The following is a 22,066-nucleotide window of genomic DNA, read 5'->3' as shown; positions in this document are numbered from 1 at the left end:
TGTGTTTAATTTTGTAGTTATGCCCCTATGCCTTAACAGTAAGATTAAGACAGTTCATCAGGGACGATAATCACTTAAATGGAACACTCTTGTAAAACTTAAACATAATGAAACACAATAAAAATTGGTATTTTACCATTACTGATGTTTTTATCATAGCAGATAGGATAGGAAACGACATAAGTTAACAAATGCTGTTTCACTTAGGGTATGAGTTTTTGAAGCACATAGGTCACTTTCAATTACATAACTGTTCCTGGCCACAATGGTCCTATAACAGGAAGGAATGGTTTCATCATAGACAACAGGCAGAGACATTTAAAGTCAGGTTGCCAGACGCAAACTGCCTGCTGCAGGTATTCCAGATTAAGATCTGTTAGGGTTTGTTTTCAGACAAGGTCCATAAAGGTCCCATGAGTACAGAGAAAATAACAGGTCTGCCTAGTCAGAGCCCCCTATTACCAGGTAAGGCTATTTATGCTTGGAGTGCTCACCCCCCAATGGCTCAAACAACTCCTGCCCCATGCATCCCTTAGGTACAAGTCCCTTCACACCGTGGGATTGGAGGCCTCCAGTCATACAAAAGCATGTGTGTAGTATGATTCCGGACAGACCAGTCAACACTGGTTATGTCTGACCTGGCACCATTACTGCACGGCGCTGAGTGCACAAGCGGGTGAAGATCCTGGGGTTTTGTTAATAGCAGAGCCACCTCACATAGGATGCTTAACTAGCGTTTATCCGAGCCCAACCATTGGTTGGATTCGAATTTCCCATTGGTCTTGAGTGTCACCCCTGGGATGTGTTTTTCCAGTTCATTGAGGATTACCCTAACTAAGGTCAGCACATCTATTGTATGACACCATTTTCAATTTTGATAATTGTAAAATAACATTTCTCTCTCTCTCTTTTTCTCATCCCCTAGACCGCACAGGATGCTTGATAATCAACCTACATTACGATCTGGTAATAAAAACTACACAACATTCACAAACTTCAAAACTAGTGTGATGGGTTAGTGATTCACTGATAGAGTAAGGGTTTACATGATGAGTAGGGATGTCAATCTAGCAATGTGCTTGTAGGCCACATCTAACCAGAGTCATCACACCACGCGTCCCTCCCCACCCAACACGTAACTTAGGCAGTGTTTACGCTGACATGACACTTCAAATAATGGTTGATCTGATTAAAATTGAGTTTAAAAATAAGAATGGCCCTTTTTATTTAACCTTTCCTAGGTGAAAGTACAATAACTTATACAAATTTTTCCTCTTTTGTCACCTCTCAGAATTACGGTCCTAGGTAGCCGCCTACTTTGCCTAATGACCGCACTGTGTGTAGTCTCAGAAACAACTAGTATGTGGCTGGCACATCTTTGACTAGCTAGTATTCAATCTTACGTCAATTAAGTATGAAAAGGCATCTGTATAATCGCAATGGTAAAGCAAAAAGAAATAAGGCATGCAGAATGATAGCTGTTATATATAATTTACATAAAAATTAAAATATATTTCTTTTTTCCAAAACTATCATGAAATACACAGAACTTTGAATGAGCGAGTCAAAATAGAAACAAAGTTAGTATAACTTTCCTACATATGTTATCTTTACTAATAACTTTTATGTAGGAATTTATTATATTAAAAAAAAAACCTAGGCCTGAAAGTCTTCCTAATGAATAGATGAACTTTAATAGTTTCAGAAAAATCTGTGGTCATACATGAAAAACTACATGGAACATAGAAATAGGTTGAATTATATAAACCACCTCCTTTTATAGTTAGGTAGGTAAACTGTTGGTCTTGTGATTAAAAGTTATATAAGTGGTTCGTGTATCTAACATTTGATTTTCAATACTATTATTTATTTCTGAGGCGTTTAAATTTTGTTCATGTTATCATACAACTGTAATAATAATAATCTACACATATAAAATGATGTTTCTATTTGTTATATAAAAAACCAATATATTTTACATAAAACTATTTTAATGCAAAATTTTATTACAAACAAAATTGATTCGTAACACGTTGGTTCTTATGCATGATACAATCCTCATTGTGTTGTGCTGAACATTCAATATTTTGTTGAGCCTGTGTGCTTTTTGCAAATTGCTTTAGTGCAGTTTTCACACTGTTACAGAGTAAAACTGTTCTTTCTGGTTGGACAATAAGCACATTTTACCCCATATGTATTATATGTTTGTGTATTACAGTTTCTATACTATCTATTTTGATCATTTTATGTACATATTAAAAGAAAAAATATGCCTAACCTTCCTTGTAGCATACCTATAATAATGTTATATAAAAATATTCTTACCTGTTGTGTTACTTGTTATTAATGCTCGATTTCAACTGTAGTTCGATTCATAAAGTGGGGTTTCGTGATAGCCTTTGCCAGTTCAGCAATGAACACTTTTCTAGGTATAATTGGTCCGCGTTGGCCTTGTGAATAATGATTTGTGCGTTGATTGTGGTAACATTCAACAAAGCATTAAACACTGTCAGTGGCCATCTGTTACTTACTCTTCCAACTTTGTTAATTTTTCATTCGGTCAAAAGCACCAACTCCTCCTTTAGTCATATTGTAAAGTGATGACGTAAGGTTTGTTCATGTAATCGCCTCAATCAATAGTGTCAACAGTGTGTAAGGTAGACAGCAAATGCACATTTGTATGCCCTTTGGGCAAATGATAAACTAATAGAGTATAATTGGGTGAGTACGGAAATCCAAAAATGCTGCTTCCATCTCTTTCCTTCACCTCTTTGAAACATTTAGGTATCTGAAGTTTGTTATTTTAATGATACCAACAATTTTTCTGTTTGATAAAAAGATCATTAGCAAGTAAAAATGATCCAATGTGACATTTCAGCCTGTGTCTTCTATTGGTTTGGTCAAATGATTAATCTTTTAACAACGCTGTTTACACTGCTTTCTAAAACAAATGGATCCTCTGGCTGCTTTCCTGAATATACAGGGAGAGGCAGATCACCCTTCCGTGATGTATAGTAGCTGAACCGAGAAACCTACCTTTTTCGTTTTAATAAAACCCCCATATTTCGACCCCAAAGAATTTGGAAAAATAATTTATAACACCCAAAAAATATCCCAAAATGACACTTTAAGAAGGGGTTTTTTTAAAGATTTACAAATGTAAAGGTAGCTCGAGCCATACCTTAATATAAAGATGTCTGATTCACTGATCATTTTGAAAACAAAATTTAATTTATTTCGGTTCTTGTGTAATGTTCCAAAATGTCCAAAGTGTTATGGTTTCACAATTATTGTTACTGTTAGCTCGTTAAAAATCTTAGCAAATCGAAATTTTTATCTAAGGTTACCAAAGAAGTACTCTTTCGAAAAATATGTTATATTTGTCACATTTCCAAGTTTTTTTAATAGTTCAGATTTAGGATATTTAAAACTCCTAAAACCTAAAAAATTCAAATAGCAAGGTATGACTGCCATTACACTTATCAGTAGCTCTCTTAAAAACTAAAATTTTGTGTATCTAAAGAATTTAACTTGGATGGTTGAGAAATGGTGGAAAAAATACTAATTTTCATTAAGTTTTGTTGCGTTTAGTACACTGTTATATTCTCCTACCAGTGAAATTGCAACTATTCAAATTATCTGGTGACTTTTTACAATATTTTGTTTGCAAGTTTTAGATTGTCTTCTTTCAATCGATTTATGAATCAACCATTAACAAAAGGGGTGTTTTACAACATACAACAAATTGGCATTAGCTTTACATGATCAGATTGAAGCTGTGGTGGTGTCACAATTTTGGTACCACAGAACCAATTACCATTTGTTCTTTTCGTACCTGTTCAGGAGCTAAGTAAGTAACTGTCTTTATCACTAGACTGTTTAGTTCCAGTATTATGTTCATAATAGTGGGACAGACCATCACTTTCACTGTTTGATGGAAAATACAATTCACCTTCTCTGTGATCACTACCTTCTAAAGAACTTATTAAAAATTGCATCTTCATTGCATTTACTCACTTGTAATCAATATTAAACCAAACTACAATGGTAAGTACACAAAAACAATCTAATTATAAACTATCTTGGAGAAATTAGAGCAAACATAACTAAAGGGCGATTCAAAAATAGCGCCAGTTATGATATATCAAATTAAGAGATTTATTTTAATGAAAATCTGAAATCAAATACATAAATATGTTCATCTAACCTTCCGATTTCATGTATGAAAAATAATGTCATGCATGTGTCCTCCTCTGCTATGCTGGCACGCAACAACTCTGTCCATGAAATTAGCCATGACTGCACGACAAGTTTCCACTTCAATTTGGCCGATAACCCGTCAAATTTCCTCCTTCAACTCATTGATGGTTCGGGGTTTATTGGCATAAACTAATGACTTGAGATAACCCCAAAGATGAAAGTCACAAGGTGTTAAGTCACACGACCTTGGTGGCCATTGATGGTCGGAATTACGAGAAATGACGCGATCCTGAAAGCAGTTACGGAGCAACACAATTGTTTCACGGGCAGCGTGGCAGGTGGCACCATCCTACTGAAACCACAACTGGTCAATGTCTATGTTATCCAAATGAGGCCACAAAAACTCCCTAATCATCGTACAGTATCGGTCTCCATTCACTGTCACAGCTTGCCCTTCCTGATCTTCAAAAAAATAAGGGCCGATGACGCCGCCCGACCAAAAGCCGCACCAAACTGTCACTCGTTGTGGATACATTTCCCTTTCTTTAATCATGCGAGAGTTTTTTGAACCCCAGATACGGCAGTTCTGTTTATTAACAAATCCATTGAATTGAAAGTGCGCTTCATCACTGAAGATGATATTCATTGCGAAGTTTTCTTCCTCCTGCGAATTTCTCAATACCCAATCAACCGTCGTCTCTTCTGGTGATCTGCCACTTTCAATTGTTGCGTCAGCTGAATTTTATAGGGGTGATATTTGAGATCGTACCAAAGAATTCTCCGTACAGAAGAACATCTTAAACCCAATTGTTGAGAACGGCGACGTATTGATTTCGCTGGGCTAACAGCCACACTGTCACGAACCACCTCAATGTTCTGTTCAGTTCGGGCACAACGACAACGTCCAGAACTTTTGAGGTCGACTGTTGAACCCGTTTCTTGAAACTTTTTCATGAGTCTGCGAACTGTTGATTCATTCGGTGCTTCATTACGTCCTAGAGTACCGCGAAGTCGCCTAACAGTAGCCGCATAACTCTCTCCACTCTGATTAAACGTTTTCACTATTACACTCATTGCGCACAAGTAAACTTCTCCATGGTTAGACACAGAATGCACTAATGAGAGAAATATCAGCTGCGTCAACAATCGGAATGTAGTCAGAAATAGAATCAAGGTCAAACATTGTTGCCAACCGATAAAATAAAATTTACCTGTCTTTTCAAAACCGGCGCTCTTTTTGAATCAGCCATTAGGAGTTAGGCTAGATGGCAACTAACATGGTTGATGTGTTCCACTTCTGAGCTCCCTCACCCTTCCAAATATTCATGTCTCACTGTCAAAAACTCATTGTGCTCCGACAAATTTTTGTAATGCAGTGCAATGGCTCCAATTTATTTAGATACCATCTAATAACGCGCATCATCGCAGTTTAAATAAAGAACACAAGTTTGTCATAGACAAATACCTAAAGCAATTTTTGCAATGGATACATTTTTTAAATACAAGAAAATAGGGAAAAATTAAACAGGAATCACAATATTATATTAAAATATAATTTATTTACGCTTATTGCATTTTCAAACATGCATAGCTGGACGGACTCAAATCTACAATTAAATGAAATTAATTTGAAATTGTACACATTGCTTACAACAAAACTTAAATGTCATCACATTGCTCAAAAATAATCAAAATAGATTATTTACAATTGAAATTGTTAATCTATAATTTTATAAATTTAATCATGGAATACTAATCATTACAACTCAAAAATATTCCATAAAATACTATTTATATTTAATTGCATTATAACAACTTCTGAGTGAAAATTAACCATTCCTAAAACACTTTTAATAAAAAATTAAAATTATACTTTTAGATTTCATGAATATTTTTCAGGCATCTGCCACAAATCCCATAGCTTGAGATAAAATAGCTGCATAAAATCCACTGTAATTGGTGTAAATTGAAACTCGACTACATGCACTAACTAATTGATTTGTATGGTCATAAATGTTAGTCTATTAATATGAACATACTGGGGTTTTTTAAATCATAGAAAAATTTGATCATAGATTTTAATTTAGAATTTTAATGAATTTTAAAAAACTTCAGGTTAAAAACATAAAACTATTAATATAATTACATTTTTTAATAAATTACCAAGCGGAATTTCTTTGAAATATGTTAACAAATATTTTCACTTTTTACAGCCTTCTAAATCTAACCTAAACGTTGTTATATTATATATTATTATGTAATTAACATACATATATCAGGATTATTCAAACTATGCCAAACACTTTCTGAGTAATCTGATGTACTGTGTAAAATATGCAATTTTATGAAAAAATGTTAAGTCTTTGAAACTTTGATGCAAACATTAATCAGATTAGTATAGTAGAACCTTGAAATCAAAACTATTCTAAACGTTTAGGCAAGATTAGTTATAAACTTTTTTTACAAAATTACAATAATAATTTCAAAATATCTTAAACACAATAAGTTTGACATTTTAATACAAGGCTCTCAATATCAAATTGAATATAAACATAACAAACTACAATGTAACAAAATAAATATTTTTAATAAGAAATGATTAATTATCAGAGGAATCCAAGATCATTTGGTCATACTATTAATGGTATTTGAGGAAACTTAAGTCAATCTTGAGGGATTCTAATACAGAACAGCAAGAATGTAAACGGTTCTGACCTCATGTTTTACAGCCATACACAGAGACAGATGCTAAACAAATAAGAATTTAAAACACAAATCAAATTAATAATTTATGTTCAAAATAAACATTGTGCAGAATTTGAAAATCCAATCCAACAGTTTGTTAGTGACACTCTTTATAATACAGTGTCTTACTTAGGAAGATCTTTATTTTTTAAATTTTCGTCTTAAAATACGGAAGACAAGCATTATAAAATATTTGAACTATTTACAAATTTAATACATTGACAGTTACAATAATATTTTATATTGCAACTTGTTGAACACTTATATTTCTTTAGCACATGTTTTTGAATCAAGGCAAATTATATTTAACAATGATTATATCAGTAAGTTCTTTGTACAAATATGGTATTTATATATTTATAAACCTATACAATATTTATTCTAATAAATTTACAAAGAATTTAATACAATAATATGATTCGATAAACATTATTATTTACATATAAAAATACATGCTACATGCAAAGTATAGTCATTTGTTACAATTAAAAAAACATTACATAACATGGAATATAATACAAAAAGTGCTTTATCTTTCTTTATAAGCAACAAATAATCTTACAGCATTCTATGTTATTACAGAATACCTAAAAGATTCACAAATAGAATTCTTTTTCTTAAAGGACTACACTTTTAAGAAAATTACTATTATTGGATACACAGAAGGTAATACGTACTGAAATACACACTTTCAGTACACTTTGTAATACTTTTTCCTTTTTCTTATTGTAAATTTTCAAGAACAAAAGTGGATAGAGTTTACTATATTACTATATTTAAGAAGATAAGTTGTTGAGTGTGTAAAAATCACATGACTTTAAAAGAAACAATAGTTCTTCATAGCAAAATTTATGTTCCAAGTGCAGTTAGCACCATATTGTAGTAGCGCCTACAGGCTGATCAGTTTTTGTGCAATATAAAGAAGAGACAGGAAGCATTAGGTAATATGAGTGACATTCTTAGTAGTGATGGATTGAATCTGAATCTCTAATCCACTGAATCTTTAACAATGATTTAGATTCGAGAATCTATCAATGGGGTTTGACATTTGAATCTGGGGACAACCGCCGCGTCTTTATTAGTTGATTAACAGTACAAAAATTACTAATCGCTAAAACATGTTTTTGCCGTACTTTGAATTTTGAAATCCGTAGATAGGTATCGTTATTAACATATTATTTGTAAATAATATTTTGCATGCTGTTAGTATCTTCTAAATTATCGTTCCAACAGCGCCATTAGTCTGCTGCATGTATTCACGGACAACAGCTGATCGGTATTACGCATATTACAGATCGCAAAAACATGTTTTTGTTGTATTTCATTTGTAAAGAACTATTGATATTTTATTCACTTAACAATTTTTGTAGATGTATAAATATTTTCTTCATAAAATATATTATGTTTATATATTAATATTTTTTCCAAGACAAAGGGTGGTATGAAAACTTTGAAACATTTACAGTATAGAATACATTTAATAAGTGATGCAAATTTTGCCCATATTGGTTTAGATTAAAAGCATATATTCCGGAAGCCCATATTATAAAATATCAAATTAAAGTAGAAGGTCTTTATAATAGAGTGGTATTCTTGGATTACTTTTTATATTATCAGACGGTCTCCAAAGGTTTAAGAATAAATGAAATGTAATTGGTAGTGATTTTATTTAAGTCATACTAAGTTTTAAAAAAGCTATGAGGGTTTGAGGATCGGGAATCGACTTTTTAAGGTTCAAAATTGGATTTGGGATTCAAAAATTCTAAATTTGTCCATTACTAATTCTTGGTTTCATTAATTTACAACTATACGTCTACCATACCATTATCATCATACACTTTGGACAGAGCAGTGAGAGCACCGGTAAGAAGGAACAGTCTGCAGTCTGCAGAAAGACAAGAGGTAAGTTCGCTGATGGGCTCAGTTTTCTGAACTTGGTAAGAGCTCTCCCACAGTCACAATTATGTAGGAGAAAGGAATTTGCACTAAAGTAAGAAAGAAAGGTCTACAAATTTACCACTTTGGGTATAATATGAACTGCAGGTATTAGAAGATCAAGAGGTAACTCAGATGATGACCTAAGTTAATCGACCTGTGTAAGAGCTCTCCCATAGCCACAATGATATTGGACAGAATAGTATGATCACCAAAGTGAGAAGAAATGCTCTACAAGTTGAACAGTTTATGTAGAGTATGAAGAAGAGGTTGTAGATAGCAGAAGGCCAAGAGGTAACATCAACTTATGGCCTCAGTCTCTTGACCACGATATCAAAGCTCTCCCATAGCCACAATGATGTTAGACAGGGCAGTGCGTGCGTCGCTATCTGGGAAGAACTGTAACACTTGCATGGCTTGCTGTGAATGTTCCCTCTGCAACTGTTTTGTCATGGCAATTCCTGGACCTTTTGATACAATGCTGTGCACCTGTTCAACAATAAATCACAAATGTTCAAAAATGGATTAATATTAAAATTAATAAAGTTTATGTTGATGGACTACATTAAAATAAGGTCAGTGCTAGTATATAATAATATTTATAGATTTTTCATGGATGCTTTGGAATTAAAAACATTATTTTAGATCAATTTATGTCTAAGAACTTTTTTTATTAATAGCATACTACAGGGTCTGACCAATAAGTATCGAAAATGGTTCCAAAAACAAAAATGTATTGCAGGTATCATTATAATTACTTAATAATCTTCAAAATACATTCCTCTTGCATTGATACATTTAGTTCAGCACATCTGCCACTTGAGTTACGGAATTTCGCAAGCGTGTCAGTACAAATGGCACGAACTCCTTGTGAACAATGCCACGTCGGTCGAAAAAACAATCAGCATAGTTTTAATTTTTGTGTGCCATTCTGAACTTGCCGTTTTGTTTCCAGGTTGTACTGGAACACCCACAATTCATCACCAGTAATAACGTTGTCAAGAAAATCTTTATTTTCCTGGATGAAGTCCAAAATTTCTTGTGTAATTTCCACCCACGTTCCAGTTTTTGTTCCTTGCTCAAAACTTTAGGTACCTGCTTCCTGCACACTTTTCTCATCGTAAGATCCTCTGTTTCAATAGTGTGGACGGTTCCAACTGAAAGGCTGATCTCCTCATCAATAAGGGCGATGGTTAAACGCCTATCAGAGTCTAAAACGGTTTTCACTTTGGCCACCCGAGCATCGGTTCGAGCGGTTGTTGGACGTCTGACGAGTTCCCGGCCTTCCTTCTTCCTCAAAAACTTTTTTGCAGCTTAAGGCATCATTCCCATAAGTCTTTTTAATGAGTTCAAGGGTCTCGGATGCGGGTTTCTTGAGTTTAAAGTAAAACTTCACTGTGTAGCAATGCTCGACAATCAGCTCCATGCGTAATAAAGTACAATGGTTTTTATCTGTTTCTTTCAGTTATAGTTTCTCGTTGATTCACTTTGGCTTGTCATCTGTTTCAGAACAGTAATATAGATCAGCTGGTAGATCTGAACAGTAAAATAGTAAACAGAATCAGCTAATTCAATTTCACACTTGCTTACATATTTTGCTAATTTATTAAACTAATTTTTACACATTTGCTGGACAATATTTATGGATTGCAAATGATGATTAGGGAATAAACATTCATGCAACAAGTGATTGTAATAGGATGGTATAAGGAATCTTTCAGATGACATTTTAGTTAAGAATTTTACAAATGAAAAAAGAACTATTTTAAGGATATGAGTGTGACATGAACTGTGTATCTCAGACAGCAAACCTAATATAACAAAAATCTCACTTTTCCAGGCACAAATAATAAGAAAAATCCCCACCTGTCAAATGGTAAATTAATAAATAGCCAACATACACGAGGTGTGTGTAAAGAAAGTAAGTACCGTTAAAAAAAACAAGTAAAACAATTTTGTTTCAACACAATTTTATTTTTACATGAAAGCCCACACCTTAAACTATTTTTTGACATAATTTCCACCGATGTTCAAACACTTGTCATAGCGGGTGATCATCAATTTGTCTATACCCTCTTCGTAGGAAGGTTCCCGCCAATGAATGTAGCCACAACATTACTTCACTTCACTATCGGTTTCAATTCATTGTTGGTTTCAAAGCGTTGGCCACCAAGCTCATGCTTCATATGCAGGAACAAGTGGTAGTCAGACGGTGCCAAGTCCAGGCTGTAGGGTGGGTGATCGAACTGCTCCCAACGAAATTGTCGAACCAAAGTTAGAGTGTCACCAGCGGTATGGGGCCGAGTCTCTTGGGTTTTGTGTCCGCCAGTGAGCATTTTTGGAACCCATTGGAGACACAACTTGCGATAACCTAAACGGTCCATAATAACCTCGTACAAGAGTGCATGAAATTTGTTGGAAATCGTCAGATAGCGTTGTCATAGTGAAACATCTGTTCTCTTGGATATTTTCCTCAACTGCCCTTACCAGACCATTGGTGACGAGAGAAGGCTGACCGCTCCGATTCTCGTCATGCACATTCGTTCGACCGCCATTGAACATTCTAACCCACTTTCTCACCATTCCTTCACTTATCATGTTTTCCCCGTAAACATCTCAAAGTTGACAATAAATCTCAGCCGGTTTCACATTCCTTGTGTTCAAAAATCTTATTACAGAACAAATCTCACAATCTGTGAGATCACTAATTGTATTAAACATTTTAAACGTTCAGAGAAAACTAAAAACACAACGTAGAACAACTAAAATGGCTTGAGTCGATAGCCAGTAAACAAGGACAACTAGTGTGCATGTGCAGAGCACATATTGCAGTGCTAAGGCGGCATTAGAATGAAATGGTACTTACTTTCTGAATACCCCTCGTAGTACACAAATCTTCATTTAATTACTACACATTGTAAGGAAATCAACATGAAAATCAAAATATGAATTTTCCTGACCATTACAATACTTTTTTCTACAAATGTATTAAACAAATTTAAGCAGGAGGAGATTTGATACATAATTTTAAGAAATACTTGTTTGTAAATACCTTTGCATAGTCAACATTCTGCACAGATTCCAGGCCCTTGTCAATCTCTTTAAGCAGGGAAGGCTCACTCTCCAGATGGAACATGACAGGAGCTGAGGTTAGACTGAACATGGCTCCAGGAACGTACTGATTCCCAGTGAAAGGTTCCAGGTCCAGACAAGCCTACACAGTCAGTGATCCTGGTTAATATTGATAACCTAGCTATTTGGCTTTATGTACAACATACTGCACAGATTCTAGGCCTTTGACAATCTCTTAAAGCAGGGAAGACTCACTCTCCAGATGGAACATGAAAGGAGCTGAAGTCACTTTAAATAAATTTTAAACTATTCATTGAATATAAGACATTTTAAGAGCTGAACCCAAGATATTCAAAGACAGATCATTGTACACTAGTCAATTATATTGTTATGGCATTTATAGAATTTAATGCAGATAATCAAATTGATAATTGTACATAGGAACCTCTTCTTTAAATTGCTAACAAAAATATTGTGATAATTTTTCTATACATTACTAAATTACCAAAGAGGCTAAAACAAGTTACTGCACTTTGAGTGGATGAGTGGATTTTACAAGCTGTCTCTAAGATAAATCCTTCCTTCTTATTCCCTAATTGTAGACAGCTACTAACAATTAATTTTATAACAACACAAGTTAATAATAAAAGAATCTATGTACCTGCCAAGCAAGAGCCAGATGCTTGCCAAACTTGTACCCTTGGTCCTGCAGCTGTGTGCTGTGGCCTGCCAACTTGAGCGTTCCCTGACAAGACTTGCCCAGCAGACTGCCTGCGCTCAGCACGTTACGTTGGGTCCAGTCTGCCAGTGCTGCAGTGTGGGGTGGTGGTGATGGAAGAGGGTTATTCTGCTTGTCTCTACGCCCCAGAAACTCCCCCTCTGTCAGATCTCGCACTGCACTACTCATCAGCTCAACCAGCTGTCAAATAAGATTTTATATTTCAAGATTCATATTTTAATCAACTCACTACAATGATGTAAATGTACCTGGTGAGATAAAACATATGCTTTTTGTATTATATATATCACATACACACAACTATCTTGATTATTAGAATTCTAAAGTTCTAAATCAACAAATAAATTATTTTATGACATTACTATGTTTGAAATTATAATTTAGGGTATAATATTTGATTATGCTTTAAAAACTCTCTTATTCTCAATTAATTTAAACATGTACCAATATTTTCTGAAAGTGTCTTACAAAAGTAAATTTGTCTATATAATAAAATGTATATAACCCAACTAATTTTAAAACCCATTTAGCAAATGGTAGATTTTCCCTTAGTGAAGACAATTTCCTAGGTATTTGATAGATTCCCATCTTGAGAACAAAAGCTTAAAAAAAAAAACAAGTCTATGGCGCTACTCTTGGACACGGAAGTTGACTCTGGAATCACAGGTTCAATTCCTATGCCTGAAGTTCGGGATTTTTGTGGTCTAGTGGACATTTATGTGAGAATCACTAGTCTGTGGGAAAGTTGGTGAGATGGTCCACCTTAAATTAACGGTTGTCGGCCTGGGTGGAAGCTGACGGAATCAATGTATTCTTGTTTAACCTGTTGACGAGTGCGCACAGCATTTGCCGTGCCGCTATGACGGTCCATACTGAGTGCCTCATTGACCAGTGACAGACTGTTAGGGAGTAAAACAAAAAAAAACTTTTAAATGTTAATAAACTTGTTTATTATAGTTTAAATGTATATAAAAATACATTGTAGATTGTTAAAAGCAATAACCTCGTTTTAAAACTTTGCTAGTGTGTGATACTGCTCAAAACAAGGATATATACAAAGAGCGACCTCACATGTTGAACATTCATAGCTGGTTTCTTTTCTTCTTTGTCCAGTTCGAGTGGTGTGTTTGCATGCACACATAGCACTGCCTGAGTAGTTTTCGCTTCTTTGTGTTATTCTGGAGGAGTGGCCTTATAAAATGGCAACCTTGGAGGCGTAGCGGGTCTTGTGTCCCGCCTCCGTAAAATAGTTTTAAAAGTTATCACCAGGTTCCACCACGATACAGGACTAGCAACACTGTACAGAGACACTATTAGGAACAACTGAAAAGTTCCAAAAATCTCCGCTAGACGTCACAGTAAGTCAGTGAGAACGAACTGACAGTCATTAGTCTGCAACGGAAAATGCCGTGCTCCCTCATACGGGACCAAACGGCAAATGCTGTGCGCACTCATTTGGGTGTTTTGCTGCACTCGTCAACAGGTTAAGTGTACCAGACTAAAACACCTGTTTTGAAATTTTTATCTTTATCACTAAAAAAAAGACTCCAAATGTGTTATCATGTGTTTTGAAAGGTGTTTATTACTACACTGTGGCCAAAATAGCTTTTAAGGGTTAAAACCATTTGAACCTTAATAACACCAAACCATGAAAACCCTTGTGATAAAAATACTGCACTGAAGGGTTAATGCAAAAAGGATACAGTGAACCTCATCAGTCTGAACTAATTAAATATAATACAACTGGTAAAATAAGTATGGATTTTAATGAAAAGGTACTTACATCCTGATTGCGAAGAGCCGCAAGTTCAGCACATGAATTGCCAAGCAGATAATCGCCACTGAGAAGTGCTATCTTATTGCCAAAGGTCATATCATTGAGAACAGCAGGCTCAGGATACATCTCAGGATAGATATTCACCAGGCCCTTGTGTACCAGATGGCTGGTGCGTATCATTTCTGTCACTTCAGCCAACGCTCTTTGGCTATAAAAATTAAAATATTGATAAATAATACTTCTATATCTAGTTATTTAGTACTTTTATCACCAGCATATCCTATCAAGCTGATGTCAGAGTTTATTTTGAAAAATGCCACTAAACGTTTGATTGGACAATTTAAAAAACTGAAATGTTATTTAAAAAGCAATATATATATATATATATATATATATATATATATATATATATATGTTATATATCTATGTTCTAACCAGACTTATAAAGCATCAAAAGGTAGATATAAAGATATTTTATGTCTGGCAGCACTGATCAAAAAATCCGGATGATGACCACATTATTAGTGAATTCAGCTGCTATTAACGTGTTCTACTTGAGCTGTGTAACAAAAGCGATGAATTGTTCCATATGATCCAAGTTTACACAGGTAAATATGATTAAAGGAGTACTACATTTAGTATTTAAAAATAACACTAAGCATATATGGCTATAATAAAAATTAAATTTGAACTTCGAAAATCAAGGTTGTTGAATAATTTTTGACTGAATTAGGAAAGTTAATATGGTATAAGAGGCCCTCTTACAACCATACCTGTGTCTTGGACTGATTTTATACTCTCTACTCTATCCCAAATACACATACAATTTGAAAGAAGTGCTCAATATTTTATATAGAGACACATTTCACATCTAGATATCACAAAGTATTGCAATCTACCCAATTTTGAATATACAGGGTGTAATAAAGCTCTCTACAGAAACTTTAGGATACATTGTTTCTTAATACATTAAATCCTTGGATAAAATGAAGCAAAACTCAAATGAAAAAATGGCCTATCTCTTTCTGTTATCCATATATCTATCTATATGTAGTATTTACTTTAAAACTAATAGTAAAAAAATCTACTGAACCGATTAAAACCCAATTTTAATCATCCCTTTAAATTTGTATTACCTACCAAAAAAAGTTTTTTATTGGGTTTGAGTCACTTCAAAATTGGCAGCCGTTTAAATATTTTAAAGCCAGTTTACAAGAAAACAAATAGTTTGACAAACAAGAGAGAGAAACCCTCTCTCTTTTAATTTCTGTTATCTCTTAAGAGACAGAAACCCTAAAAAGAGAGAAACCCCAAGAGAGATAAAATTTGGGGAGGTTTACAATGGCGATTAAAAGAATACTTTAATTTTGAAAAATCTTATGAGAAATAAAGTTACATTGAATTGTATGCAAAAATGCACTAGCATTTTGTGTCCAGCCAGCAATGGTACAGAGACAGAAAGGCTGATAACCTATTATTATTAAATGAACTGAAGTTTTAATAAGGTGACTTTTTCAGAACCATATATGCGGGTAACGGAAAGAAATAGACCATTGGTTGCATTTAACTTTATGCTTCATTTTACACAAAGGACCAATATCCTAAAGTTTCCATAGAGAGTTTTGTTACACCCTTTATAGTATTTTTCATATTCAATACTAACCCATACTTTCTTTCTTCCTAAACATATATTCTCCCTCTCTCTCATGAAAATAATTCCACGAGATAGGATTACTAATGTAACCGATTAATAGGTGACATATTGAAAACAATTAATTAATCCTGTTAGATGTCATATCATTTTTAAAGATACTAACTGTATTACCTTGGAATCGGAGATAAAGGAGTTGTAGGGTTAAAGTTAAATTAATTCTATGTGTTTTCAAGGAGAATCTTACCTGTGAAGAACTCCAGCTGCTTTATCCTCTTCCATTTCATCAACATTGAGATGGCCAGCTGCCTTTGAAATGAGCAAGACAATGAGTCCCCATGCTTGCATGTTGTTCCGTCCATTATAAAGTAGACTTCTGGGACAAACAGAGCTTGTAACTTACATAATTAATGTTATCAAAAATTTGATCTCTAAGTCTAATAATGAATTATAATGAGTACAAATCTATCTAAGTAATGTAAGTAATCCAATACCAAATTATAATTTTAAATTTCGTTAGTAACAAAACAATTTTTAAGGAAAAACTTTTTGCTTAATCCTAAATTTTTTCTCTAATTTTTGCAAAATCATATAATATTCCTGTTTTTATTATAAGTAGCTATTGTGTTGTTACTTTCAACTATATAAAAAATTACTAATATTAAAAAGAAGAAGCGTCTTATAAACTTTAAAAAAAATTTTAACAACAAACCCAATTGATTACACACTTACTTATGCTTAGACAGTCAGTTATTAACACTAATAACCTTTTATTTAAATATTTTGAATACTTTAAATTATGCACTTTTTGGAAAAACCTCAAATCAGAAACACCAATTTTAAAGGTAGGCCAATATTATTATTAAATCATAGTCATATAAGTGAAAAACAATTGTTAAGAATAAGTTTTTAACAATCAACTCATTATCAACCCATTACATTATACCTGTGTGACTAACAACAAAATAATATAGAATATAGTACTTTTAGAAAAAATATTCACTCAACAGGTTTATATGTATTTTGACAAAATGTTTTTATTATAACCAATGGTTTTGTGTTCCATATAGTACTGGAAAGAGCATAAAACAGCTAGCTAGGCCCAATAGGAGAGCTACAGTAATTTAAAAAAAGTCTGTTTGAGATTTTGATAATTTTTAGAACACTTCATATAGCCATACTAGAAAAACAGTTTGAGATCCAATTTTTAAAATTGGCATTTTTCTTAGATTCAGCACTCACAATTAACACATTTTTTTTAAAGTTCAGCAAAATATAAAATGTTAAGGTAAATTGAGAGTTTTGAGTTGACACAAAATGGCCCTAGTACAAACTGTGGGCTCTCTATATTAAGGGGATTTAAAATATCTGTAAATCTATGACCCAAAGTTTAATGCGTTTGAGCTCTAGAACACATTGCACGGTAAGTACATAAATAAATAAATCTATAAAACATATATTGTACGCTAAAGATAAAAAATGAAATAATGTAACTTAATTTTTCAATTATTAACTTATACATTTAGAAATTTAGCATTCAGGAAACTGTAAAACCAAGTTCTAGAGCACATCTGATATCTGGCCAAATTGTTAGCATATCCAGTTGGGCCTCCAGACCCCACATACTTGAATAACAGTGAGACTACTGTATTAGATATATTAGGGTAATAATGATTTATTATGTTGTATTTAAATATATTTGAAATTAGAACCTATGTAAGTGTCTACATATGGATATTAACATTTCTTTGTTTAATTGATCATGATCTATTATATTTAAGTTGCATTATTTATAATTTTGTTTTTAACTTTACATAGAAAGTCTAGTAGGCCTACTTAATGTTTAGTCTAAGACAAATAAATCAACACATGCTTCAGAGAGGGCCAGTTCCAGTGACTTTTAGGTATATCATTATTTATAAGGTATTATATTGTTTTATTATTTATATAACATTTATATGGTGGTTTTGTCAATCTTAACTAGCAATTATTATAACATGTAAAGATAGGTAGTAATTCCAAATCTAGTTCTCAGTTGTTCCATGTACTAAATATGATAGAATAGAATAAGTTATTCTTATCTTCATTAAACAAACAAGCCAAACACCAGTGGGTAAAGACAATGTAACTTCGTTAAAATCAATATAAAAAGTTAGATGAAGTAAACTTATTTAATTAGGTTGTGAAGTTTGAAAATATTGTAAACATAAAATATTAGCATAGAAATATGAACAATTGATTTTTTATAACAAAATAAGTTATTGCAACGTTAAAGAATTCCACAACTAAAGTGGCTTGTATTAAAACATTAGCGGCACTTTGGTATTATCTGTAGACCAGATTTTTCTTACTGGGGACCTAAAAAAACAACATTATTAGGAAAACAGACTTTATTTGACTTATTGTGAAAATTAAATATGACAAACGGTTCTTGTTTTATACCTACCACAAGAAAAAGGACGTGACGTCGATGAGAAGAGGGCACAATGTTTCTACCTACTATTTACTAGCCTGTGGCCTATATATAGGTACATATTATAAATATAAAGAGTTAATGAGTGCTCACGAGATCTGAGCTTTAATTTAGGTATTATCTCGAGGGATGTTTTTTATCACCAAAACTGTGGGGTCGGTGCCACCGAAACCCGCATTAATAGCCTGGGACATTTCCGATCATAATCTGACATCAAAAAAGTGGAACAATCTGCGAATTGATAATTTGAGGTCTGGAAAGAACCAATCAGAAATGGCCCTGGCCATCAGTTCAGGCTTCGGGGGCGCCACCCTAAACTTCTGGCGAAAGAAGAAAAACATCCATCGCTGTAGTACCCAAATTCAAGCTCACACCATGTGAGCACTCATAAATGTTATCTTTAACTTTGATACTGCTAGTAACATATTTATGATAACCTAATTTAAACCTACTTATTTCATGTAATAACAAGCAATGGAGTGGCCTCCTTCTTGCTGAAATTGCCTCCTTATGAAAGGCAGAAAACAGAAACCAATCGTTATAACCATATGTAATTTTCACAGTACGTAGAATAGTCTATGGCTGCAGTATAATAAGCAGTCACCAACACAATCGAATCATGATCATCAATTATAAATATTGATACTATTGAATACAAAATTTGACCTATCGATATTCATTATTAGTCATTACCAGCTGTTTTTACTTCATTTACATACAGAGTAGGCTAGTGATGTAATTGTCATCTATTTTTATTTTCATTTATATAATGAGTAGACTAGTGACACTGGCAAGAACAATAGCGATCAACATACAGTTATTGTCTCAAAATGTATTTTTAAACATTTAAAAATTGTTTAAATGGTTATAAGATAATGACTTTACTCCTTTAAATCTGAAGAGTCCAGTTTGTAGTAAGGAAATGAAAATGAAAATTGTATTAAAGGTGGAAATCAAGTAGTGTTTCGCTGCAAGAAAAGTCAGAACGCACTTGAGAAGACTTCTTTGAACATTCTAAATTTGGTATTATGAATGTATTGAAAATCGTGTACTATTTTAGTTAGAATCCAAGCAAATTATGACTTTTTAATTAATGAATGTAGTTTTGACAGCATAAATACCAGCAAAAATACTATTTCAGATTGACTAAAGCAATCCTAAGTACTCACTGCTAAAATATAGTTTAAATAAAGTTTAGGTTTTTTGTATAATCTGAAACAAATACATTTAAAATACATATAAAAGTATAGCTTCAATATAATACAATTTAAAAAGCCTAAAACGTAATTCAGTTCGACAATATTGCTCCAAATTCAAAGTAAAATCATGTTTGGTATTTGACTAATGGCAACAAGTAGAATTGTGATGTACACATGTGTTTTTTGTTTCACAAGGAACCAGACACATTTATCCAGAAAAATAGAAAATAGTCAAAGGAAAGTAAAAGTTATTGTTTTATTTTAACATTTTATAAATATAGATAACATAGAATTTTTTTTATTTATCCTTAATATACTGATTTAAAATCAGTATATTGTTGAATATACTGAAATACCTATCACATAATTTGGTAAGACATTTGATTTCAGTATTTTTGGGTGGTTATGAATATTGATGGATTCTATAATCATGATTTGATTGTGGCCGCTTAAAATACTGCAACCAAGTCATTCTTTCTAGTACTGTATTTTTAGGTCCCCAGTACGAAAAACTCTTCCAAAAATAGTGACCTCCGGATAATACCAAAGTACTCATTTCTAGCCATGTTTACAAGTACATAACATGTATTCGTATCCACAAGTAATTATGTTAAATGTATTTTACATGGCCCTAGCTATCGTTCAAAATACTCAAAATCTGTGGTTATCAAGACACACATTTAAGACTGAAAACAATTATTTTACTACATCTAAGATTAAAACATTAATTATGGCTGGTTATTACAGTATACAATAGTAAATTTATCATAACTCTAAAATTTGTATAATATACATTTATTTATTTTGGGTACAGTACAATAAACGAACCCGGTTTTTATTTCAATTAACTTAGTACAATCATTGATACTTAATATTTAACAATCATATTTTAAATAATAATTAAAATAATATGCATAGTGACAATCTCATTTATAATAAGGAGCTATAACAATTAAAAAAACCAATAATAACTGGAAATAAGAAAATTCATAAATAATAAAGAAATGATAACAATATAACAAAAATGTATAAATACGAAAAATGCTAACTATTTTTTTTTTTTTAACCACTTTCAAGAGGTTATTGAAAGCATCCTCTCTGGAAAAATATACTTCTCTTCTGTACAAATACAGAGATTATGTGCAAGCAGGTCAGCTGATATGCCACTTTTTAAACTTTGTTTCCCGATCCTTTACGAGCTTTCGATTATCTGTTATTGTCTATAAAAGATAATACGTTTAATATATGAAAAAGTGTTTATACAAGTTAGTTATCATTAAAAATCAGTATCAGTTGGTTATATCAATAGTTATAACTATGTGATATTATTTGTCAATAATCAATATATAAAACCGGGTCCACTTATCGTACTCTACCCTTTAATTTTAGTTCTAACTACTACGTCCTATAAAGTTACACTTACTTTGCGGTCTTCAGAAGAGGATGATTAGATCCAACCAGTTTACGAAGATGTAATGCTACATTAGCTATTTCATCACTCAATAGCCAACGAAGACTTAGAAATGATGTAGGATATCCAACTATTTTCTCTGCTTCTGACACAGCTCTATTCCAATCTGGTCTTTGATTCTGAGCTAACTTTCCAGCTACATTTTGTAGAGAAACATCCTTGTGGAAGGATTTCTTAAAATGTATGTTTACACTTCCTGCTGCATATTTTAAAAAGCTGTAGTTCAAATTTGTTAAAGAATTGTAACTCAATAAGGCTTGACTGCACTTAAAAGTAGATCTTGAAAGAGACATTACGATTGCTCTCTGATTACTCAAGACTGAAAGAGAAAAGGTGAAAGTGGTTTTAAAAGATGCTCCTGACTAACAACGGTTTGAAGAATGCAAGACCCACTTTCCTCCCCACTAACAAACTAAAGTGAAAGTTGTGTTTCAGGTGAAGGTTGAATGGTAATGAAGATAAAACCCAAAAGTTATTATTAAGTAGAAACCATTCAAACTTAAATGTATTTTTTAACTGTGTTTTTGTAATAATGATAGACGTTTCATATTATGAATAAAAATATAACTTGATATCTTACATCGGTTTCAAGATAAACAAAAATATTCTAATACACATTACATTTTTTTAACTGCATCAGAGGTACATTATCTACAATTAATTTCAGAACATAGCTATGAAAGTAGATAAAATGAAGTTAAAAAATGACACAGTTGAAACAAAATAAAAACAATATCTCAACAAGATTCACAACATTACATAACCTCATTTCACATTTGCATATTTTCCAAGGCAACTTCAAGG

At 32.8% G+C, this 22,066-nt stretch overlaps 1 protein-coding gene across 1 annotated transcript; it reads right to left on the bottom strand.

Annotated features, from left to right (window-relative positions):
- Positions 1-5,739: 5,739 nt before the first annotated feature.
- Positions 5,740-22,010, bottom strand: LOC124357625 (all trans-polyprenyl-diphosphate synthase PDSS2). Its single transcript, XM_046809581.1, has 6 exons — positions 21,215-22,010; positions 16,367-16,495; positions 14,475-14,676; positions 12,614-12,871; positions 11,933-12,094; positions 5,740-9,369 (listed from the first exon to the last, which is right to left on the bottom strand). The coding sequence occupies exons 1-6, from the start codon at positions 21,553-21,555 to the stop codon at positions 9,214-9,216; spliced, it is 1,248 nt and encodes a 415-aa protein (XP_046665537.1). The 5' UTR covers positions 21,556-22,010; the 3' UTR covers positions 5,740-9,213.
- Positions 22,011-22,066: the final 56 nt, after the last annotated feature.

This window comes from Homalodisca vitripennis, chromosome 3 (genome assembly GCF_021130785.1).
Source record: "Homalodisca vitripennis isolate AUS2020 chromosome 3, UT_GWSS_2.1, whole genome shotgun sequence".
NCBI classification, from domain to species: Eukaryota; Metazoa; Arthropoda; class Insecta; order Hemiptera; family Cicadellidae; genus Homalodisca; species Homalodisca vitripennis.
The sequence above is the reverse complement of the archived record's forward strand: the minus strand, read 5'-3'. Positions and strand labels throughout refer to the sequence as shown.